General features: G+C 40.6%; 1 protein-coding gene across 1 annotated transcript in view; it reads right to left on the bottom strand.

Moving 5' to 3' along the window:
* Positions 1–14,850: 14,850 nt before the first annotated feature.
* ERCC4 (ERCC excision repair 4, endonuclease catalytic subunit) overlaps positions 14,851–25,941 on the bottom strand; it is a 30,072-nt gene continuing 18,981 nt past the window's right edge. Inside the window, exons 10-11 of the mRNA XM_058570026.1 lie at positions 22,591–22,703; positions 14,851–20,487 (exon numbers count right to left, since the gene is read on the bottom strand). Coding sequence (XP_058426009.1) covers positions 19,754–20,487; positions 22,591–22,703 — 847 coding nt within the window. The 3' untranslated portion in view covers positions 14,851–19,753. The remainder of the gene's footprint in view (positions 20,488–22,590; positions 22,704–25,941) is intronic.

Here is a 25,941-nt window from a genome sequence, read left to right on the forward strand (position 1 = left end):
TGGAGCTGAGAATGGGAGTGGGGATTGACTGCAAACAGGTTTGAGGGAGTGTTGGGAAGTGATGGAATTTTCTAAAACTAGATTGTGATAATGGCTGCATGACCCTATCAATTTTCTGAAAATCATTGAATTGTACACTCACAATATGTCAATCTTATGGTATGTAAATTCTACTCCAGTATAGCTGTTAAAAAAAAAAAAAAACTAAGCACAATATCTGGCACATAGCAAAAGCCTGGTAATAAATGTCTGTTATTATTCATCATTTTAGGAATGAAATGCTGGGACTGAGACCCTGCAATGAACTGGTTAGGAGTAAAGATCTACATTCAGGGGGCCGGCCCCGTGGCGTAGAGGTTAAGTGTGTGTGCTCTGCTGCTGGCGGCCCGGGTTGGATCCGGAGTGCACATGGATGCACCGCTTGTCAGGCCATGCTGTGGCGGAGTCCCATATAAAGAGGAGGAAGATGGGCACAGATGTTAGCTCAGGGCTGGTCTTCCTCAGCAAAAAGAGGAGGATTGGCATGGATGTTAGCTCAGGGCTGCTCTTCCTCACAAAAAAAAAAAAAAAAAAAAAAGATCTACATTCAATGAAGAAGGGAGGTCTGGCCATTAGGACTTGCAGGCACCACCATCCTTCCAGCCCCTCTATGCCGACCACCACCTGCAAAAGCCCAGTGGATATTTACATTGTGCCACACCAAGTTCCACTTAGAGACCAGGGATCAGAGTCAGGTATCCCAGCACCAGTCCTCTGTGGTCCTCTGCTGAGATCCCAGGATGCCCTGAGCCTGAGCCTTTTCCAGATATTTCAGGCATAGTTAATCTGGTCAATCAACTCTCATCACAGACTCCCTTTCATCTTTATCTTAATGCTCCTTAATGAGACTTTGCCTAAGTCTCTCCAGAGCCAGGCATTGAGGAGAGATTGCTAAGGAGGTTAAGGCTGGGGTTGGGGAGGCTCTTGTGCCAGGGTGGAGGAAACATGCCCAGTACATGCAGTTGTCTGTCACGTACAGCCATGTGCATGGCATTCACAGGCTGGCTGGTGCAACTCCAAACAATTACCACCTAGGCCCCGGGGCCCGACTCAGAAAACCTTGAATCCTCTGGGATAAAGTTGGAAGGGTCATAATTACAGTATCACTGCTGGAGAGACGGAGTCCAGCCCTTTGCCAGTGTCCTAGTCCTTTGGGCTGTTACCATAGAATGTCATAGACTGGGTAGTTTATAAACAACAGACATTTATTTCTCACAGTTCTGGAGGCTGGGAGGTCCAAGATCAAAGCACTGGCAGATCTGGTGTCTGGTGAGGACTGGCTTCCTGGTTCATAGATGGCCACGTTCTCTCTGTGTCCTCACGTGGCAGACAGCACTAGAGAGCTCTGTGGAGTCTCTTTTAAAAGGGCACTAATCCTATTCCTGAGGGCTCCACTCTCATGACCTAATCACCTCCCAGTGGCCTCACCTTCAAATACCATCACATTGGGGATTAGGTTTCAAACTATGAATTTTAAGGGGACAGAAACATTTGTCTCTATCAACTAGAGACTACCTTGGCCCTCTAGTTAGCATTCAGCAGGAAGCAACAGTGGAAAATAGATGATATTGCATATAGTAGCATTATCTGAACAACTGGCGTTGTGGACGCATAGCCAGGTCCCCAAGAGAGAAATGTGTTTTTGATCTTTTCTATTTCTAGGCCCTCTCTCCTAGCTACAGCATTCTCTCAGTGCATCCATCTCTCCAGCTACTCATTGGAGAAAAGATAAAGCTTAAGTGGTTTTGTTATTAAATAAAAATGAAAAAAAGCCCCGAGCAACTAACGAAAAAACCGAGATAAAAACTAAATCTAAGGACAGGAGGAGGAAAGCATGAAAGATAAAGCAGATATAAGCAAATTAGAAAACAGAAAAACAATAGAATCGATAAGCTAAATCAAAGAGCTAGCTCTTTTAAAAGACCAATAAAAGAGACAAACCTCTGGCAAGGTTACATGAAGAAAAAAAAAAAGAAAATACAAATAAATAGCTCTAGAATATTAAAGGGACTAGAAACAAAGACGTGGAAGAATATTAAACTGAACAGCATACTGTGTTTAAATTTATGCTAATAAAATGTTAACCAAAATAAGACAATATAACTCACTCAAGAAGAGGCAGAAAATTCCAACTCAACAAAAAGTCACGGAAGAAACTGATAAGGAACTCTCCGCCACCTTGATGAAACATATGGGCTCAGATGACTTGGGGTGGGGGAGAATGTGGGGGGGCAAATTCTGTCAAACATTAAGGGAGGAGATAATTTCTATATGATTTAGTTGGTTCCAGGGTATTAAAAAAGTTTAAAAGTGTCCCAAATAGTTTTACAAAGCTAACCCAACCCTGATAACCAAATACTGAGAAGAGAGAGAGAAAGAGAGAGACAGAGATAGAAACATCAAGAGAGAGAGTATAAGCATTATAGACTAAAGTTATTTAGGGGTAGTGTACTGGGTTGAATGGTATCTCCTCAAAATCTGCATCCACCCAGAACCTCAAAATATGACCTTATTTGGAAATAGAATACTTGCACATGTAATTATAAGGGGGGATCATTCTGGATTAGGGTGGGCCTGAAATCCTGTGACTGGTGTCCTTCTAAGAAGAGGAGAGGACACACAGAGATACACTCAGAGGGAAGCAGACCATGTGAAGATGGAGGCAGAGATGGGAGCAATGTGGCTACAAGTCAAGGAATGCCAAGGATTTCTGGGGCCACCAGAAGCTGGAAGAGGCAAGGGATGATTCTTCCCTAGAGCTTTTGGAAGAAGATGGCCCTGTTGACACCTTGACTTTGGACTCCTGGCCTCCAAACTGTGGAGAACTGTGAGAGAATAAATTTCTGTTGTTTTAAGCTGCCCAATTTCTGGTACTTTGTTATGGCAGCCCCAGGAGATGAATACAGATAGGGATGCAAGTATTTTTCTATTTCTTTGGTTATTTCAGTCATTTTAGAAGGGAAGAGAATATATGGGCTGTATTTACCATCTGGTAAACAAATGAATATTAAAGTCCCAACATTGCTTCCTGCTGTGGTCTTCCCCAGGTCGCTTCATGCCCACCTAGAGGAGAGATTCAGCAACAGGTTTTCCCCAAGCAGTTGTGGGGCCTGGAGCAAGAGTATAAAGGGAGGCCCATATACCATGTGGTTAAAGTATTTAAAAGCTTTAAGTCAAACAAACTGTGTTTAAAAATTGTTATGCTTCTGCCTTGACGAATATACCTTCATAACCACTTGGGAAGCCGAGTTTGGATTTAGAAATCTCCCAGGCTCCTCTGCGTTCTGAGATGTTATCCAGTGGTGTGAGGACAGTTGAACGCCCTTTCCTTACAGCCCCCATCTCCATCCTACATCATAATGGGCCTTCTGGAAATAGTGTGGACACCACGTCCAGGCTTTGTCCACCCTTCACACAATCAGTCATCTTTGGTCACTCCTCAGGCCTAGGAGTGCAAATGCCTGCAGTTCAGTCCACCCTGGGAGAATGGACCCGGGAAAGAGGCCTGCACAGGCCCTGGGTGCAGGCTAGGCCCGCTTGGGTAGGAGGTAAGTGGGCCTGTCAGGGAGGAGTGTGGCCAAAGGATGAGCAGAGCAGGGCCCTGTAAAGCAAAAGCAGAAGCCGCCCTTGTCTGGGTCTAAGGGTGGTGCTGCTTAGCAGTTTGTCAGATTGCAAAAAAAGACCCAACTTGACAGCACATTGAAGACAAATGGACACTTGATTAATAGCTTTGTGGGACATCAAGAAAGGAACCACATTACAAACCACAGCAGACACTATCAGACACCTCATTCCCTTCCCCTGAGTTCTTTCCTCCTTTTCCCTCAAACCTCTAAGAAACAAGATTTCTTTCCTGAGAACAATCTAGCTTTAACCTTTCTTCCCCAGCAAAACAAAAGCCAAATAATCATCCGTCAATCCACAAGCATGTCTGAGTGGATGTGGTGAAGTCTAATGACCTCTCCCTTCCCGCTAAGCAGGATGTCACACTATTTACCCAAGAAAACAAGTAGGGGATAGTGGTGATAGTGGGATAGAGGCAATGGGTAGTTTTGCTGCTAAAAAAACAAACATTTTTCCTCCTATTTTTTAACCCTTAAATAAAACAGAAAGTGGAATACAACTGTATAATAAAAGAATAATATAACATGACTACATATAGCTTAATTTCACAAATCACAAATGCAAGGATGGTTTGATATTAGAAAATTTATGAATTCATCACATTCATTGGTCAAAGAAGAAAACCATATCAGCTAATAGGATCAAATTTCTCTCTTCCTACAATACTTCTGTTACATTGGAGAGAGACAGAGGTTTCACATGAAAAATAATAAATCAAGAGTCTACAAAATAGCTAGTGGGTCAAATGATGGAGGCATTTTTACTAAACCAGGATAAGACAAGAATGCCTGGTATTCCAACTCAATACACCCTAAAATTCTGGAAGTTCTGGCCAAAGTGGGGCACACTGTGAGCCTGAGTTGAACCTGACCATCAGAGATTCTATATTTGACTTGCCTGTTGTTTAAAAATTTTTAATTCATTTTCAACATTTAAAAGACTTATAGATTTCACATTTTAAAAATGATCTTTGATATATCTTGAAAAAAAACCTGACCATCTGTCAACACTAGGCCTATTTCCCAAATGGCAGAAATTGGTTGGAGCTGAGTAAGAACTTTCCCCTTTAGACAAGACCTATGGTCTCCTGTTTGCTGAAGGCCTCATCTGGCTAAATTCACTCATTTATGTCACTTGCCTGGGCCCCAGGCTATCTGAATTCTTGAACCCATGTTGTAAGATAAGAAATAGAAAAAGAGGTATAAATAATGAAAAGAGGATAAAATTATCATTATTATTTTCGAATGAAATGATAGCCTACGTGTAATTGCAAAAGAATCAACTGAAAAACCATTAAAATGAATAAGAGTTCTGTAATACAATCAGTTATAAATTCCATAAAAATTAATATAGTAGAATGACAGGCGGGGAGAGGGAAGAGAGCTCAGTCACAATTTGCAATCACAACAAATACCTCTGAATTAATGTGGCAAGAAATTTGCAGGATTTATATGAACCAAACTACAAAATACTACTGAAGAACATGAAAATGGCTTCAACACAAGTAAAGTAAAGCACACTATTTTCCTAATATTGTAAGGCTATCCATTATTACCAAAATAACATACACGTAATGTAATTCCAAAAGAAATCTAAACATAACTTTTTTTTGGAAACTTGACCAAAAAAGTCTTAAATGTTCATCTGGAGGAATAAATGCTTGAGGATAGCCAGCTAGCCAATAAAAATTTTAAAAATCATAGTAATAGGGATGTATCTGTCCAAAAACTTATTAAAATTTATTACAAAATGATAATTAAACTTATAAGATATTATTATAGTAACAATCAACATAATAGGAACAGAATTGAAAACACAGAAACATATTCAAGTGTAAACATAAATATAGTATAAGACCAAGGTGCTCATTCAAATTAGCAGGTAAAGAAACCATTTTTCAATACATGGTGTTTGGCAGCTAGCTAACCATTCCGAAAAAAGTTAGCTCCGTATCTCACATCACAAACTGACATAAGTTTTCATTGGAACAGAGATTTAAATGTAAAAAATGAAATAAGAATAGCAGAAGAAAATTTAGGTGGACTTTATATATTCTCAAATGAAAAAGGAATTTTTAAAATACTGAAAGATTTGACAACATATACAACTTTAAAAATCTGAAAGGCAGAAACAGAAAAAAAGGCACAAATTTAGAAAAATATTTGCAACATTTATGAACTTGTTAAAACTCCTCAACAGATATAATTCTTACAAATAAATAAAGGAAAGAACATTTGCTAGATAAAGGGGGAAATGACATCAATAGGCAATTCATAGAGAGAGAGAGAGAGAGGAGAGGGAGAGGGTAAGAACACACACTGAAAACCAAATGGCCAAGAAACATATGAAAACATTTAACCTCAATAGTATTTGAAGAAATACAAATTAAAATAGTGAAATGGCATTTGAACTTAGAGTATTGATGATAAAAGCATAATGATACTATTCTTAGTGCGAGTGTGGGAAAATAAGCTCTATTCTGCTCACGTGAATATAAACTGATAAAACCTTTTTGGAGAGCAAATCAGCTGTATATATCAAAAAGTTGAAACACATTTTTACTCTTTGGTTAGGAATTCCCACCTATCAAAATTGATCCTGGGCCGGCCCCGTGGCTTAGTGGTTAAGTGCACGCGCTCCGCTGCTGGCGGCCTGGGTTCGGATCCCCGGCGCGCACGGACGCACCGCTTCTCCGGCCATGCTGAGGCCACGTCCCACATACAGCAACTAGAAGGATGTGCACCTATAACATACAACTATCTACTGGGGCTTTGGGGGAAAACAAATACATAAATAAAAAAATTAAAAAAAAAAATTGATCCTGAGAACATTATCATGGATGAGCACAAAGGTTTAGCGTACAAGATGCTCATTTCATCATTGCTTCTAATAGGCAACAAGTGGAAACATAAGGGTCAATGGTATAGAACTGGATTAATAACGCCCAGGCTAATATGATGTATGAGAGCACCAGCCAGCACCCACTTGGATTGGTTGGTGGCTGTGATGCATATTTGATGAATATTTTAGATTTCACCCTCATGAGGAAATACTCTGTCTCACTCAAATAATGAGGGAGAAGAACACTGATCACACTGAAAACCTGAGTACCATGTAAAGCAAAAATCTTACAAAATAGCATCTATAGGAAGATTCCATTCTAAATGCAATATAATATATATGCAAGTAAAGATAGAAAAAAGTCTAGGACACATATCAAAATGCTAGAAATGATATCTCTGGCTAGTAAAAGTAGATAAAGTTTTTTTGCCTACCCTTATTTTCTAATAATTGTGCAAGATTCTAAGTATAATTTCTTTAACAGAAGTTCATTGTTTTTTTAAGGTGATGGTCAACCCTGGTAGAGGCCACTCCTGGGTCAAGGATGGTAATATCTGGAAAGTGTCCATGGCTACGGTCAGGGTACTGGAGGTAAGATAAAGGGTTACAGCCTTTCAGGAGAACGAGATATGTGTGTATCAGGAGATATGCATATAAATATATACAGAAAAAAGCCCTGAGCAATGGGATTATGGTTTTTATTTTCTTTTCTACATTCTTCTCCATAGCCCAAATTTGAGGAGATTAGGTTATGTTTATAACCAGGGGAAAAATATATTACAACTAATAAATATTATAAAAGCCTAGCGTGGCTATAAATCCCACCAGCGCCTGGCCCTACCAACCCCCCATCTCCTCTCTGCCAGGTTGCTGTGTACCAGTGCCTGGGGTTCTGTTGCTTCCTCCTTCCCATCTCTACTTTCACAGTTTCTTTTGCCAGGAGAGCCTTTCCTTTTCAGTATAAAATACAGACAAATGTCATTTAGATATTGCAGTAGGAAAAGATTTATTAAACAATTTCTTAAAGGATTTCTTAAATAAAAAGCATTAATTATAAAAGAAAATATTGATACATTTTACTATATTAAGATCTTTTATTCATCAAAAGATACTTTAAAGGAAGTGAAAAGGGCCGGCCCCGTGGCTTAGCAGTTAAGAGCACGCGCTCTGCTACTGGCGGCCTGGGTTTGGATCCCGGTTGTGCACAGACGCACCGCTTCTCCGGCCATGCTGAGGCCGCGTCCCACATACAGCAACTAGAAGGATGTGCAACTATGACATACAACTATCTACTGGGGCTTTGGGGAAAAAGAGGAGGAGGATTAGGCAATAGATGTTAGCTCAGAGCCGGTCTTCCTCAGCAAAAAAAGAGGAGGATTAGCATGGATGTTAGCTCAGGGCTGATCTTCCTCATGGAAAAAAAAAAAAAGAAAGTGAAAAGAAGCATAACAAACAAACAAAGGATTAGTATTGAGAATATATTAAGTACTCCTTTAATAAGAAGAGGACAAATAATTGTAGAAAAATGGGCAAAAAACAGGAATAGACGCTTCTCAGAAGAAGAAAGGAGACATCTTTGGCCAATCACCTGCAACGAGATGCTCGGCATCAAAGGTAAAAACGCAAATCAGGACCATGATGAGATACTATTTTATATACAATCAATCAGCAAAAATTAAAAAGTCTGACAGTACTAAGTGTTGTAGAGGGTGAGGATGCATTAGTTTTCATACACTGATGTGAGTGTAAATTGGTGCAACCACTTTAGAAAGCAGTTTGGCGTTATACCCTAAAGTTGAGCATACAAATACTACCTAATTCAACAATTTCACTCCTAGGAAGGTATCCAAGAGAAATGTTGGCCATGTATAAGGCTAGGTACAAGAATGTTCATCAAAGTACTGTTATAGTATCAAGAATCTGTGAACAACCCAAATGACCAGTAATGAGAGGGTTGCTGAATAAACCATGATATGTTCATATGAGGAAATATTACAGAGGAGCCCAAACAAATGAACGACAGCAACATGCAACAATAGGATGAATCTTAACAATATGAGTCCTAAAAAGTTACATACAATATGACAGCTTTTCTATAAAGTTAAGAACAACATGTATACACACATACACTTTTTGGAATACATTTAATACATATAAGAAACAAAACTAGATAAAAATGAAAGCAAGGGAATACTGAACATATAATTCAGGACGAGGGTTCACTTTGGCTTGAGGGGAGCAGAGAAATAGGGTGGGGGGTCATCTATATGGTTAGATGTAGGTTATAATCTTACGGTCAAGGTTCTAGCTTTCGTTCTTGGGATGGTACCTTCATCAGTACTTTCTGCATTATTAAAAATAACAAACTAAAATGTAGGCCATGCCTGGATCAACGGTGAGCGTGTTTCCTAAATTAAAGATTATGATTACTCCAATTCTGTGTACCAGTGGCCCATAAAAACAAGCTATGTTAAAAGTTACAATATGATAAGGGAAACAAGATTATGAATTAGAGAAAACACAGGAAGCTTGAATCTGGATGACAGATTGAAGATTCAATTTGAAGGGACAGATCCGAGGTTTGGAGCCCCTTCTAAAAGCCGCATTACAAAGACATCTCCTGACCTGCTCTAAGGAGTAAGTTAAACAGACCTACCTGGAGAATGTCTTTCCTTTTATAAAAATTCTCTCCCATTTCAAAAGTACCCTCTGACACCACTCAGTGAAACAGTGAATTGTAGGAAGATCCTGAACAACTGAAGACGTGGGTTCCTCGGCTTCTTAAGACAAACTCTCTCCTCTGCTCGCAAGACTCGTGTCCTGCTATCTTATTCCTACAAGGCATTCAATGTGAAATAAGGCCTTGCTTGGCAGCTTGCCACAAAGTATACTTTTACAACTTCTGTAACCTACGCTCACGGCACCCCAGAACTCTGTAATGCATATCACGGTGCTTTGAAGCTTTGGTCATTTCCAGGCAGTGAGTGTTTTTTTTTTTTTTTTTTTTTAAATATAAGTAATACTTGACTGTAATTCCATTACAAATACAAAAGCTGGCTCTGTTTTTCAGACTCTAAGATCTGGAAAAAACAACAACCCATAACTCCAACCCATGGGCCGTGTTCTATTGTTCTGGCACATAGTAGGCGCTTTGTGAATGTTTGTTGAGTAAACTGGCATTGTTTTCCAAATGACATTTTGAAGACCCTGGATTTCAAGAGAAAACACTTGTTGAATGAAACATTCTTCCTACAGATGGTATTTATATGGCAAAAAATGGTCTAAAAAGTATGACTGTATTTATGGGGGTATGGCAAAAGAATAGTTGAGATTTGGGACTGTCTTTGGAAATTAAGGACACAGGTAGCCATTATATGTGAGATCAGCCACTGTGGCAAGGACATACTTTCAAAGTATATACAGAATCCAGGAAGTCAGAAGATAACACACACACACACACACACACACAGATTTAGGGACAGTAACTAAGAGATTCAGAGATTAAGACATAGCCCTCCTACATTAATGACCTTTTTGTTAAGATGACAAGTCAAATTCTCCAAATCACTTTGACGTGTGCATCGACTTTGTTCACCAAAAGACAGCAGCAGGAACGGACGTATGGAAAAATGAAAGAAATAATGAAGACCTTTCCCATAAGGTTAGCAGTCAGAAGCAGGTATTCGCTAAAGAATATCCACAGCAAGAAGAAAAAGTCACTTTTCCTGTTCACTAAGGGCCTGCTACCCGAAGGGGGAAAGCTATCACATACTTTTCAGAAGAAGATCATAAGCAAGCCCGTGCATAAACACATGTTCATATTTTCCCAATTGAGGTCGTTTACATTTAAAAAAATCTGGGCCACTGGGCCCCTCATTGCTGCTCCTTCGTTGATTAGCCCCACCTGCCAAACGACTTCGTTCTTTGTCGCCGTCTAAGCACGCACGTGTTCATCTCCCAGTAAATTAACTCGCCTCCCGGCTTGCTGGTTTCAAGCGTTAAGTCATTTCACGTGTGGGGATCCGTCGGCACAGCCCATCGGCGAAGCTCTGGAGCGCAGTCTTGCTGTCGGCTTGACCTGACTTGCATGCGCTGAAATGGGAAGGCACCCGGGGCATAAACAGACGTCTCCAGTCTCGTGGCTGCCGGGGAGGCGGTCGGGCAGGTACGTTCAAGGTGCTTCTTTTCTGCTGCCCAACATCGCCCCCCTACTCCAAATTTGTTGCCAACCTATGACTTATATGCCTACCCCTACTGCTTTCCTTCAATAAACATGAATAACTCATCTACCAACACGCACTCTGGGAGCACATCAGCATTAGATGATATGACGTCATCATCCCTCCAGGCATGTACCCCTTGTGTTTGCACCCAAATGCAAAGCACGGATGGGGAAGTGGGTGTGTGGGTGGGGGGTGGAAGGTGGGGGGAGGGGAGCTTCGCGGACCTTCATGATAAATCACAATAAAAATGGGTTAGCCAGTTTATTTTTCTCACTAAACTGCTAACTGGATTTACTTAAAAATCTCGGAGGTATAATTTACATAAACTAGATTGCACATCCCTCAAGTGCACACTTAGAGGATAATTGGCATAGGTGTGCGCTGTGATACCATCGCCGTAAGATGTCGAACATTTCCATCCACTCCACTTGAATTTCTTTGTGAGTATGGCCAGTTTTTATCTTGAGTTTGGAAACCTTTTGGGTTTTGAGGGAATTTAACCTCACTTAGAAGCCCAGGGCTTACAATGGGGTCACGAATAGTATTTAAGAAATCAGTAGCACTCGCCCCAAAATCCACCTCTTCCGCAGGGAAAAAAATCCCTCCGACCAACAAAAGATTTGTGATTTCCAGCCTGACTCACCCTCGGTCCTGGGATTCATACTCGGGCTCTGATAAGAGGCAGTCAATCTGTCCTCCGTTTGTTTACAATGAGTCATGCTGGAAATCAGGCGGCTACTTTTTTTTTCTCGCCCCTGTCATGGTTAGGCAAGAATCAGAGGCAGATATACCCCCATTCAAAGTGCAGTCATCCTTAAAGCGTCCAGTGACTCCAGCGGAGCTGGTTTAGGATGTGTGACTCAATGGGGCCCCCTACCGGTGGAGATAAGGAGCGCCACGTCTTGGAGATGAGGTCTGCCTTCCCTCTCTCCAAGGACAGATCCTAGCGAGTTATGGATTTGCGAGAGGAATGGGAAGCAGCAGCCGAGTTTTCTGTGTATCCTGTCCACCACCCCACCCCCCGCCCCATTATTAGTGTCAAAGTGGGGCGTGAGTCACAACGTTCAGCCCTTGCCCCACACTGGAGCAATTAACCACATAATTGCTTCAATGATGAATCTTTCCCCAGCTGCAACCGCCCCCGTGGTGGAGCCCCAGGCTGTGAGCCAACAGTCTTCAGTGGCATGAATCGTGAAGGCCCAGGTTTAAAAAGCCCAAGTGGCAATTCTTTAAGCCAATGCCTTTTTGGCCCCGATTTAAAATTCCTACACCGAAGTCCTGATGGGAGCATGGGGGACGTTTCAACTAGAGTTAATGTCATGATCAAGTCAACATCGAGTAGATTTATCTGCTGTTTCAATGTATTGCAGCGAAGTGCTCTGTTTTGAGAACAAATCGCTATAGCAACTCAGCCGCCCCAGTTACAGTAAGTTCAGTACAACCAAAATAAATATCCTACCAAGTCTCAGGGTTGGCTAGTGAGAGCTGCTGAACCTCGACTTTCAGTTTCCAATGACATTAGCCAGCCGTATTTTGGTTTCATAAATCACTGCAAAGGATGCTTTAAATAATAATAAAACTATACAGCCAGTTTACAAACAGAGGGGCTCTAGGTCATTCCCTCTGCCAGCTGAAACACAAGCAGACCTCACCGCCAAACAGCAGCATTTTGTTGTTAAAATAGAAGGCTCCAGAAAAGGGCTCACTGTTCCTTATTGTGGCTTGCCAGTTCTGTTCCAAGTTGGGGGTACATGGTACTATAAATGCCAGTTTTTAAGAGGCAAATTAATACAAAAACAGGTTTTCTGTAGGTGTGAAAGGAAGAAAAGGAAAATCACCCTTTTTTCCCTCCACCCTCAGGGCTCCCAGCACTTGGTTTTGGTTCCATTAATTGTCTGTTCTCTCTCTCTCGAGCATCTCCCTTCTCTCACTCCACTCTGCTCCTTCCTTCTGATCACCAGCAAACCAAGTCACCTTCCCCATGCTGCACGCTCCTTCTCTTTCCTTCATCTGCACTGCCCCATGGCTTCCTCAGCCCCTCCGCCCTTAGGCTCCCCAGAACCACCATCCAGGATGACCAGGGCTCTCAGCATTGTTGCATCCCGAGGCCACCAGTGTTGCTCTCTCCTGCTTTTGATTCTGGAGGCTGCATGATTCAGAATCTTCTAACAGTCTGTTTCCTCTGTCTTCTCACCTCCTAAACTAAGGCATTTTGTAAAGTCTGTTTCACATTTCTTTGCTTTAACCATTTATCCGTCTTCAATTCTCACTTCTATGCAGATGTCTGCTACATTTAAACAGACTGTCTATCGGCTCTCTTAAAATCAACTTGATCAAAACTGAACTTGATCTTCTTCCCTACACAGTCAGGGCCTTCTCCAGACTCCGTTTCTGCTAATGGCATCATCATTTTCTGAGCCTAGGGTTAAAGGCAAGGTGTGATTTAGACTCTTCCTTGGCACGTATTTTCTTTCTCATATTCCATAGACTGTCCTTTTCCATTTCCAAAGCTATCATCTTAGTTCTGGCCATCATTACTTATTGCTCAGACTGTTACAACAGCTTCTGAAATGGTCTTTTCACCTCCAGTCCTTCCTTCTAGGTAGTAAGGTATGATAGAAGTAGGTTTGGAGTTTGAATCCCATCTCTGCCATTTACATCCACTGTGACGTTAACTTCTCAATCTCTCAGAGTCTTAGTCTCCTCATCTGTAAAGCAGGTATAAACCCTACTTCAGGGTGTGAGGATTGAATGGGTAACATACATAAAATCTCTGGCACACGGTAAGTGCTCAATTAATGTTAGTTCCTTTCCATCTCAAACTCACTACTACCAGACCAAAGTTTCAAAACAGACTTCTTGATCATGTCCTTCCCTTATTCATTCATCTATCTACTGAAATAAGAACAAACTCCTCAAGCCTACCACTTCAGAGGCTCCTACAATACAGCCCCAGTGTGTTACTCCAACTCTGCTGTTCATCAATCTTTCTTTGAACACCACCATTCTATTTCCCATCTGTTTCTTTCCAACGCTCTGGACTTGGACTGAAGTGCACCGCCCACATCTCTGTCTGATGAAACTCTAGCCATGCCTTAAGACTCCTCTTGAAGTCTGCCTCCTCTCTGAGGCCATTCCGGGTCCCTCCACCTGGATGTGACATCTTCCTCTGACCTCCGGAGCACTTATACCTCTCTTGTGACATTTTTATTACTCTACTTGCTCATGTTGTCTTTGACTTCTCTTCACTGCGAGACTGAATGCCCCTTGATGGCATGGACGGTTACAGCTCGAACCCAGAGAGAGCTCTCTGCCCTTTGCAGTAAATGCCTTACACTGAAAACAAGCCTGCTCAGTCACGCTTCTCTCAGTGTACTCAACCACCTTCTTCCCTAAGCTTCTGTTGGGCGTCACCCTTCCCAGGAACAAAGTTGCACAGGGAAGCAAATCTCACCCTAAGTGGAGGGCATCCTCTCAGTGACACCAAATCCTTGAGCTCATAATTATAGGAAAAGTGTCCCCAAATACAGTCATCTGAAATATACTGTGCCACCAATTCATTCGACCTGGTCTATTTACTATTTTCCTGAATCCCAGGAAAATCCCTTGGTTCAAATCACAAGTTGATTTTATTTACCTGTCTCTCAGGTCCTCGGGGAGCAGTGTTCTTCTGATGTAGAAATATTTTCACCATGCAAGCGGATCCTTGGGAATATCTAAAATTCCTCTTCTTTCTCATTCATGAATCAGTCTCTTAAACACTGATAGTCAATGGCTACACAGAAAAGGAACTCATTAAATATTCAGTTCAGCTTTGTAAACAATGAGAAACAGGGGTCCACTGAGCTAGCTTCTTAAAATGAGTCTGTAGTTCTTAAATATCTGATCAATTTAGTTTTTAATATTAACATCTTAGTAGCAAAATACAGTTCTTAAATGTATATGTATATATGTGCATATGTATATTATCTATATTCTAGAAGTTTACAAGGTTTAACTTCAGGATGAATGAGGCTGTAAATACGGTTTTTATCATTATATGGGAGCTCATGTCACCAATACCATTTGCAAAGGACAATTTTCAAAAAGTTAAAAACATGACTCTCATACAAATAGAAAAAGACCAGAAGTCAAAGATTTTATTTGATTCAATTAATGAGGAAATCAGTAAGACGTTAAGACTGATTCAAAACAAAATCCAAGGACCCAGAGATTTACAGTTGGTCAAAGGAATTGCAGAAGGAAATTTGCTAACAAATGCAAAGCTAGTGGATGTCCCACGAGGCAATAACCTTTGCGATGCTACTGGACAAGAATCACTTGGATTGCTGTCTGGTTTTCACAAGTCAAACCTCTACTCTTATAAAGCTGCAGAAACAGCCTTCCCAGTCAGTCAACAAAAGGTGCGCAGGCAGCCCTAGAGATCAGATAGTCCCCGGGCAGCAGAGGCTCCTGCACACCCCCAGCTCTACACAGAAAAGGGCTCAGCAGCCTCTTGATTTTCCCCAAGTTCTGCCTACTTGCTCTCGACACTATTAACTGAGAAGCATGAAAACAAACCAATTTGCTTTTTCTATGACATATTTGTAATTAGAGATAAGAAAGTGGACACGAACAAGTCTCCCACTCTCTCCCCACACCGCTCGCCGCTGGTGTCTCATCATGGGCTCTGGAGTCAGACTGCTTGGGTTCAAATCATGGTTCCATCATTTACTACTGGGTGACCTTGGGCAAATTACTGACCCTCTCTGTGCCTCAGTTTCGCCATTATAAAAGAGGATTTTAAGTGATAGTATCTTGATGGCTTTGTGATGAGGGTTAAATGAGACAATGCAGAGGCGCCCAGGAAATGTGAGTTACAGTACCACTAAGGGTTAATTCTTCTACCAGCGTCTTCATTCTGACATTAACACATTTTGAGAAATAATCTGTTTTATGCCTTGTCTAAAAGGGATTCGGTTCTTCATTTTAAAGCAGAAGCAAAAATAATTAAATCACCGAAATGAGCCAATTAGTAAACTAATAAATACGCTCATTTAAGAGATTATAACAAATTCTAGAAGTGTCAAAAGGGTAATTCATTTCTTTCAACTTTGACGTTAAAGGAACAAAAATGTATGAGTCAGGGGTGGCAGGAAATTAATCTTTGCTACGATGTCCCAGGCATTGTGCTTACCACATATTCATTACATGTCAACAAATGAGTATTTTCAGAAGAATAGATTTTTTCCCTCTTTGAGACATGCTACAAAATGAAAAGCAGTAAAGGAAAATAACCAAGAGAAAAATACGCCGAAGCCTTAGAAAGTGGGTTTACCCAGCAAGTCAAACGCAGCAGCAGTGCTTCAAAGAACAGTTCAGCTTTAATCATTTATTCCGTACCACAAAAAGAGAACAGATGAAATATTCTCTGGATTTTAAATGATATTTACCAACATGTTGGTAAATTTATGCACTGGCAATATATGCCCTTTCACTACACACTGTTATTTTTACTTTGCCCACAGAATGCTAAGGAAAAAACTCAATAAATACACATTTTATTAAAAACACACACATAACTCTGCTACAAATTGATATAAATCAGTTATGTCTCCCTCCCATCCAAATTTTGGCTTACATACTCTTAAGTCAAAAAACAACAGTGGTGGAGGCGACCAAAACCCTGTGGATAAAGATGGTAAATTAAGCACTGAAGTTCAGAATCAGACAGGAAATAGCTAGAAACCAAAATAGAAAGCAAAATAATGAAGAAAAATGGCAACTCACGTTGAAGTCAGGATAAATTTTAATACACACAAGGCTGAGGCAAAGAACTTTCTTAAAATGTTGGTTTTTAAGAACACATTTTTAGGTTAAACTGAACACAAGGGAATTTCCCTAAAGAAGTTTTCTGAGCTAAAGGAAAATCAAATTATGCTTGAAAAACAAAAGCAAAGACTATTAATGCTCGTCTCTTGCCCTCCACGCACTTCTTCAGATTTGTGTCAGTGTAGGTTTTCCTGCTGAAGGCCACTGATTCATTCTCTACTCTGTTATCTCAACACAACCAAATCTAGACGTAACCCTCTGTGTCTCAACAGGTTGATGAATGGGACAATAATTTCCAGTCCCTCACGAGCTGGGAAGTGCATCGTAGATGAACTCAAACACATGTAGATATACAGTCTACTAAGCCTCAGATTGAAGAAACAGTAACTTATTGCCAAAAGGACATTATTTATAGCCACTATTAGAAATGACTTCTTCTTGTCTAATTTTAAGGAAATATCAAGAGAGGCACTATGATTTAAACAAACAAAACAGAAAACGATGTCTCACAATATTTCATATGCTCAAATTTTTGTGCAAAAGACTTGTAAAAATAGAATAATGTTGATATCGCATTTTAAAAAAAGGGTTTAAAAAAGCTAAGCATGAGTTCATAAGTAAACTGGATGTTTACCATTTTGAGAGAAAAAGGCAAAGTTAACAAAATGATGCTAGACAATAAAGTGCTATATTAATTTTGCAACTGTGTGCATTTCTAGTTCCTCTGCCAAAGATTCTCAGGTTGTAAAAATCTGTAAAAGAACTTGATAAAAGTAAATACACCACGGTTGTATTGATGGCTTTCCACAACTGGACACTTAAAATATATTTATTTAGTTGGAAGAGGAAGTGGCAGTGAGAGCCTTTCATCTATAATGACCATTTTAGAATTCATTAGAAACTACTGCTCATAATTCAAATACACACAAGACGGTGCACCTGTCTTCAAATGTCCAATAGATACAATAGCAAATAACAGAAGTTGTGAGTCAGAGGACACTGGCTTGCTAAATACAATTAAGACTTATCTATGTTGTACTAGATAACAAGGACTGTTTAAAATGATAGTTTTAAGAGCTTATTTCATTTTACTTTTTTGGTGAGGAAGACAGGCCCTAAGCTAACATCTGTGCCAGTCTTCCTCTATTTTGTATGTGGGTTGCCGTCACAGCATGGCTGGTGAGTGGTGTAGGTCTGCGCCCGGGACCCGAACCCGTGAACCCAGGCCGCCGAAGCAAAGCGCGCCAAATTTAACCACTATGCCACCGGGCCGGCCCCTAGAAGAGCTTATTTTTGAAAACTTAACTTGGAGTGAAACTCTTATCAAAGAATGTGCTATGTTAGGATTTTCCTTTTATGTAATGAAGGAACAATAAAAGGCAGGTGGAACTATACAAAAAGAAAAAAATAGAAATTACATACCTCAAGCAGTGGTGCTAGAACAGGATGAAGAACAATCACAATAACTATTACTATATGAGGTGGCGTGTCTATTTTAATGTTCTTTTAACTATGACTGAACTCTTAAAGAAAGAAATAAATACCAAAGTGGAAATTAACATATGTACCTGACATTTTTGTTTTCTATTCTGAAGGGTGTATTTTTAACCTTGGGACAAAATGAGTAGCCCAAATCTTTATTCCACCTAAACTAATTTTTGTTTCTTGCCCTCTTCTCTCCAAAACACTGTACAGAGTTTGATGATAACCAATATGGATCCTTGATATCCCTCAATCATTCTCGCAGTTCCCCTGTATTGAGTTCAAAGCTCACATACACTTTAACAGTATTAACATACGTTAACACACCAAGAAATCAAGATGGCAGCGTGAGAGGTTCAGGACAGGTAAAAGCACTTCTGTGACCGCTGAGACCATTTTGTGTTATGTGGTCCACTGTCCACTCTGAGTTCCAACAGTGTGACAAACACAAACACGGCTGACACGGATGAAACGTTACACTGTGTGATACGGCTGGTAGAATTGATGTCTATATTAGCTCTTGAGGTAGGAAATTTGCTACTCATTACTAAATACGTGAAGAATATCTAAGTTAATAATGTTTAAATATAAAAGTTTAAAAATTGCACAAAGATGCTATGGATGTCCTGTATGTACACTTCAGTAAAAAGCTAAACCAAATCAATCAGAAGGTTTAGAATGAGATTGTTTTCAATATGGATTTTAAAGTATTTCTTTAGAATTGCTATGTATTCTATGCATTGATCTCCCATTTATTTACAATCCTTTTATTTCAACTCAAGGAAGGAAAACCAAATCTTAAAACTTTGTGGGCCCCTCATTTGCTTGTATCCGAATCCTCACACCAAGATGCAAGGAGACACAGGGACGTGAGAAGTGGAGTCAAGAGGAGATGAGCTGACATTGCGTTTCCAGAAGTTACAGTGCTGGTGGTCTGGGGATATGTGCAGAGAGGCTGGGAAACGAGGAAGTTTCAAGATTCTGTATCTAGCCATTTGGGCTTAGACATCTCTGGGATTTAAGAGGTTAAGCATCTGTAAAAACTGAGACTTCTAAGGGCTCCTTCACCTATACCATCAAATTCTGTAAACAGGTAATTCATTTTATATTTTAAAAATACTAGTTTCAAACAATCAAGTTATGCTACATACATTCAGGTGATTAGAAAATTATTCAGCCAGTTATAGAGGTGGCTGTCTTAAGTTAGTAGTGGGAAGTCCCCATGAATTTTTCTTGGAGGCAGACAGGTGGAGGAAGCATATGGTTGAGGAAAATGTGGCGGAGAGAACTTGTCAGCAAGGTCAGAGAGATGTTTCCTTCTCAGGGATCCAGGGGGCCCCTCTGTAGACAGAGGGTAAGAACACAATTGTGTGTTTTATCAGTTGGTGTAGGAAACCTACATTTCTGCTTGTCTTAAAAATGGCCTTCTACGAACACATGTAGACACCGTAGCTGATCCTGACACACCTCATTTAAAAATGGAGCATGTTAAACCTGGCGTGGACAATGCAGGGAGGGAGGAGAGCTGGCATGGGAAAGTTAAAATGACGCCTAAATGCAGAGTTCAGAGAGGAATCTTGGTGTCTGGTCCTCTGACCTAGGAAACAGACCGCACAATCATTAAAAGCATCGAAAGAGAATGAAATACTGAACTGATAATGAATAATGACCTATTGCTGCTGGCAAAGGGCAGCTGAACCGCAGTCACGAGATAAGAGAACAGCCGCCGTGGTTCATTTTTTCATCTTTCCTTTAGACACAACCTCTGCGTAAGAGGTGTGAAGGAAGGCGTGAAGCTGCTTAGCATGTGCAGCGTTCCCCAGGATACCTGCGAGCTCGTCTTGAGACAGGCCTGCTAACTCTGCAATGTTCTTAACACGGCTCATCAAGGAGCGACAGTTCTTGGCGTTTACCCCTGGCATTTTTAACAAGAAGTCTTGGGGACCAGGATTGTATTTTTCCGACTCGGGGAGGGTTTCCGAGTCGGCGGTGACAGCCGTGGCTGTGGCGGCATCAGGCTGTGGCTTATTTTGCTTTAGCTCCTCAAACAGCTCGGCAGTGACGTGAGGGGAGGGGCACCAGAGAATCCGCAGCCTGGGGAAGTGAAGCGTCAGGAGGGTGAGCTTGGAACTAATGTCACTGCTGGAGATCTCCTGGTATAAGGCACCTCGGGAAGTGAGCGAGAAGGGCTTACTGGGGTCAAACTCGATCAGAAGCACGGGCCTCTTGTAGTAGCGGGACATGGAGATGCACTGGCTGTAGAGGCGGCCGCTATTTAAAGAGCCAATCAGGTCGCTGATGCTCTTGCGTTCCACGCACATTTCTGGAGTCAGAATGTAATCTCCGACCTCTAAGGTCACCGGTTCAATGTCAATGCCCCGACGATGGAGCAGGGATGGGAGTTCACTTCGAAACTCACGCATATCCACAACTATACTTTGCTGTGTGCCATTCTGTTCCTGGCCACCTATGAAGAAAAAGTAGCATTTTAAGTAATGTCACTGCGGAAGAACTCTCAAAGATGGAATATAACAAAGTTTAAAATCTATGTTTCTGTTTTTCACTTCTGATGCATCGTTACATAATACATGTTATTATTTCACATTTTTCTCTATTTTCAAAAAGATTTATTTACAGAGTAAATAAAGGCAGTTTCCTTTACACTAAATAGAGCTAATAGGAAAGTTGGAGTCTATCAGTAGTCCCTTACTTAGAATGATTCATAAACACCAGCATTTGCTATTGTCTTCTCTCTGTAGCTCTCTCTGTATATAGTCCCTTGTTGCACTGACCACATTTTACTGATCATCATATTCTCAATTCCTAGGACAGAGCCTGGCACACAGCAGGTGCTTAAAAATGCTTGTTGAATAAATTAATAATAAATTAAGAGCTGTTGTGAAAAATTTTGGAGCTTTTAGTGCTTGTATCAATGAATTCAGAGACAGAAAACGGAAGAAGCTGGGAAAAACAAGAATACCTTAGAACAGAGCTTCTCACCCTCTCATGTACATAGGAATTGCCTGGGATTGAGTTAAAAAGCAGACTTTGTATTCAGCAGGTCTGGGATAGGGTCTAAGACTGAGTTTCTAACAAGCTACCAGGTGATGCTAATGCTGCTGGTTTGAGGACTACACTTTTACAGATCCAGGGCTATTGTAGGCAGGATAATGGCCCCCTAAAGATGTCCATGTCCTAATCCCTGCAACCTATAAATATGTTACTTTACATGGCAAAAGGGACTTTGCAAATGTGATTAAAAAAATTAAGGATCTCAAGATTAGGAGGTTATTCTGGATTATTCAGGCGGGCCCAAGGGTCCTTACAAGGGAAAGAGGGAAGCAAGAAGGTCTGAGTCAGAGCTGCTGGCTTTGAAGGTGGAGGAAGGGGCCATGAGCCGAGGAACGCAGACAGCCTCCAGAAGCTGGAAAAGGCAAGGAAAGGGATTCTCCCCCAGAGCCTCCAGGAGGAACGCAGCCCTGCCAACACCTTGATTTTAGCCCAGTGAGACCCATTTAGACTTCAGAACTGTGAGATAATAATTGTAAGATAATAAATGTGTGTTGTTTCAAGCCAGTAAGTTTGTGGTGTGTTGTTACAGCAGCCATAGGAGACTAACACAGGGCTTAGAGGGTGAACTCAAAAGGACAGACTTCCATGAATAGCTTTCTGGGCCGCACATACACGCTCACATCTATCTTCCTTCATATCGCTTGACATTCTGTGGTTCTCACCAACCTATCTGAGTTAACAAGAACTTTCTCAAAAAAGACATACACGCCCTGAGGCAGTGTTTCCCAAAGTATGGTCCAAGGAGATGCTGACCCTACTTCAGATCTACTGAATCAGAATCTCTATGGACTGAGGCCGGTGAACCTACAGTTTTCAGAAGCATCTGAGGTTATTCCTGAGTATACTAAGTTCTGAATCCCACTGCTCTAACTGTGCTTGACCCACTATTGGTTTAGATCAACTCAATCATGTTGCTTTTCTCATGCCACTTGGCTGATCAGCTGCTGCCAGGGGGAAATGGGGCTTTGGGGAGTGGGAAATGGTTACTCCTGGATCACGGTACACTTGGCACTCAGCAGGTCTTGGTGGTCACCAGTGTTCAGCTACCGCACAGCAATGACAGTACCACACACCTGGGATCCCAAGAAGCAATGAACGAATACAGAGGTGGGAACGTACTCTAAACAACTCCTACCTGTTTATCCATGAGTTGAAGTGGCTTCTTCAGGTTAAGATGAGAACTTAATCACCATTTAAAAAAGCTTCTTTGCAAAAGTACATTCTGAGTCTCAACCAACCACATTTAAAAGCAACGCTGGAACATACCTAACTTCCAAGCTTGGACACAGAGAACACAACCCCATTTGATTTACAGATGAGGAGTCTTAGATCCAGGAAGGACACAGGGTTGATAAACGGCAGAGCTGAGACCAGGTTATGGGAGCAGACATTTATCTTTAAGAGTTTGTTGAGAAAAACCAGGCCTCTGCAGAGAAACTCGGGAACCTCCCGGCCTCCTGTACAGGCAGCAGGATGGCTGGCAATGGGCAGGACTCACCTGCTTTCCGAGTGTCAGTGGGAACACCTGTAGACACGGAGCCTCTTACCAGGTCTAGGTTTGTTTCATCTCTGCCTTCTCTTTCTTCAGGGACAACCATGCTAGCCTTTTCCCTGGGGGAGAAAAACATTTTTTGAACTAATTTCAAAATTCCAGATTTTAATCTTCTGTAAATTTTAATACAGAACCTTATAATACAGAACATGACTGTAGTGGTAAAAGAACATACAAGAAACAATGAGACGTACATATGCACAGACAAGTCATGGGTAAAGGAAGCAGAAAGAATTTCTTGGTTGGGCACTACCGATCTTTCAGAGTTAAAAAAGTTGTTTTTTATTTTCTCTTCTCTATGTCCTTCAAGCGCTTTAAGACATGAAATAAGCATGTAAAAAACACCACAGAGAGATTATTGAGACTTTTTATAAAAACATGCTAAATGTGTTATTGAGCATTAAAGATAATCCAAATCATTTATTTTCCAATATTTCTAGAGTAATCATAAATAGGGATGGTTAAAAATCAATGATTAAGAAAATGAAAACATTTATGACAGAACATTGATGTAAAAACTCCAGGTGGGAGGCCCCATTAAACACTCTCAATGTTAACAGAAAATCAAGGTTAATATAAGAAAGCAAATTTCCAACAGCGATTGAAACAAAAAAATCAACATCTCAGGTTAGGCGGTAGAGCAGCACTGATTCACTCACTTGTGCATTTACGTAAAACATTTACAGAGTGCTCCTGCATGTTGTGCCGGGTACTTTGGATATAAATATGGTTACACAATAACTCCTGGCTTCAAGAAGCTCAGTACCTTATACTTGGTAGATCGACACGACTGTCCGATCATAACTAAGATTCGTAATCAGGAACTACAGTCCTGACAAGATCCTCAATAACCAAAGAAAGAGTAAGCCAGCTTTGCTATAATCTTATTTTTCAAAACCAGTAGAGTATGTTACAATCAATCCATGAAACAGCAAGTACTATGTGTCCATTTGTGCTTGGTATGACAGAAAAGACGTATAAGGCCGGTCTCTTCCCTCGTAGGGCTTGCAACCGAGTTGAGGAAACAACCATGAAAACCAACTGTGGAACTGAAAAACTGTAATAAAGGAGCCCAGGGTAAGGCGAAACAGAAGAGGAATCTTCAATATTCACTGATAATTTCAACGATTAAAGGAAATAAAACCAGATGGACCAATTCTCCAACCACTCTGGATAAATGATGCTTTAGAGCAGGGTACCACTAAAAATACCACTGAAGTACAGAAATTACAACTTTAAATTCTATACTATTTGAAACAATATACAAAGTTATTATTAGTACATTTTATAAATGGATCACAAGTGGGCAGACAATAGTTCAGTTCCACTTTTCCTCATTATTTTCAACACCAGTGTCCAGTGTTGCCTGCCGAAAAATTCTCCACGATGACAGTGCCCTGGCAGCCACTTATCACTGCTCCATTATATCTACTAGGCTCTAGTTGAGGACAAAGGGCAAACCATGCAAAAAAAATTACTGTTCTTAAATTTTCTTTTTCTGTTACATTTGGGATTAACATTGGGGATTTCTTCCCCTCTTTTATTTCCACTTACTTTACCAGCTAAGCTACATATCACATAGGGGCATCTCAACTTCCTGATTAATTTGTAATCTGTGAGTGGTTGTATAGCACAGTGGGTTAGAACGCAGATTCTAGATCTATATTTCATAGATTTGAAATCACTTTCTGGCTTGTGACCTTAGGTTAGTTGTTTAATGGCTCTGTCCCTCAAACTCATCTGTAATATGGCGATAATGCTAAAACCGACCTCAAAAGACTGTTATGAGGATTACATAATACATGCAAGGAACTCAGAACAATGCCTGGCACATAATGAAGGTTATATAAATGTTAGCTGCTATTATAAATGTACTTTCTTATAATGTGGTACCCTCATCCCCTAATTATCTATGATCATGCTAAAAAACTGAAGATTTACTTTCAAATGATTCTGCAACTGTTTCAATTAATATTGTTCTATAAAACAGCTAGTTTACCACAAAATGTTGTAACATTACTGAAAATTGAATCTGAGAAAAAATAAACTCTTGAAATGAAACCTGGGTTGTGAAAATATTAAGTCTCCCTAACCAGTAACTCAAATTAGTTTAACAGAATTTTGCCATAATTATAAATATTCAGTCCCTTGCTTTTAACATTTAGCATAATTATTCAAGTTACTCTATGTGATAGACACAAATAATAATTAAAAAATTCAGATTCCTATTTCCACTTAATATAAAGTACTGAGGTTTCTTATTTCACTTCAGCATCTTCAATGATATTTGAATAGCTTGTACAACATGCTAATATAGGTAGAACTAGAACTCTTCAAACGGGCATTTGTTCAAGCCCTCATACTAACCCATTTTGTGGTCATATTTCCTAACCGTAAAATTTCAAATAATCATACCCCCTCCTTTGAAAAGCAGTGACCCCTCCAAAACTAGTATACTCAGAATGTTATTACTAATTTTTCTTCCTAGGGAGCATTTTATTATCAATACTTAGAAGCATAATCTCTTTTCTCTTTCCTTGTCATCTGTAATCTACTGATTTTTAGTCCAGCCAAATACTCCTTTTGCTGCCAGTTCCCCTGATTCATTCCTTTCCAGTTAAATAGTAGCACTGCTTTTGTTCTTACAACATCACCCATGGAGGTCCTGGCAGAAGCACGTTATCTTAGTCTCACATTAAATTTCTCTCTAACTACAGGCTCAGTGCAAGGGCTCTTGCAGCAATGCACCTCACGTAGGTTTTGCTTTTCAAAACACACACTTCTCAAATTCCCCAAGTTTTCTGGGAAAGAAAATATCTTAAGACTCTAAATAGAGTAACTATTCAATTGCTGTGTAATATGGGAAGATCTAACTTATAAATAGATAATGACCACTGAGAGGGTTTAGGAAATTCTGCCAGATCATAGATAAAATTATAGTAAAATCTGATATGGAAATGATTACACAGGTTGAAATTTAGCGACAGGCTGTATTCCAGGTTCTGCTGAGTGAGGTTTCCTGTATGAGCTAGGTACCCACCCCTTGTTGCCGAGCCCTCTGATGTGTAGAATCACTTGTATGAACCAGGAATGGCATGGGGTCCCCGAGACCTTGCTATAATCTCCTAAAAGTATTCTTTTCTAGATTAGGTTCCCTGATGTACTGGAGAACAGGCAGCTGCGTGAAGGAAGCCGGGAGCATAAAAACTCACCTACTCCAGGACCTTCCTTCCCACAGCCTCCCGGGCTCCTTTGGCTACAGCACCGTGCAGGAAAGGGTTAACTCAGCAGGCCTCG

The sequence above is a fragment of the Diceros bicornis genome, chromosome 26 (assembly GCF_020826845.1).
Source record: "Diceros bicornis minor isolate mBicDic1 chromosome 26, mDicBic1.mat.cur, whole genome shotgun sequence".
NCBI lineage: Eukaryota > Metazoa > Chordata > Mammalia > Perissodactyla > Rhinocerotidae > Diceros > Diceros bicornis.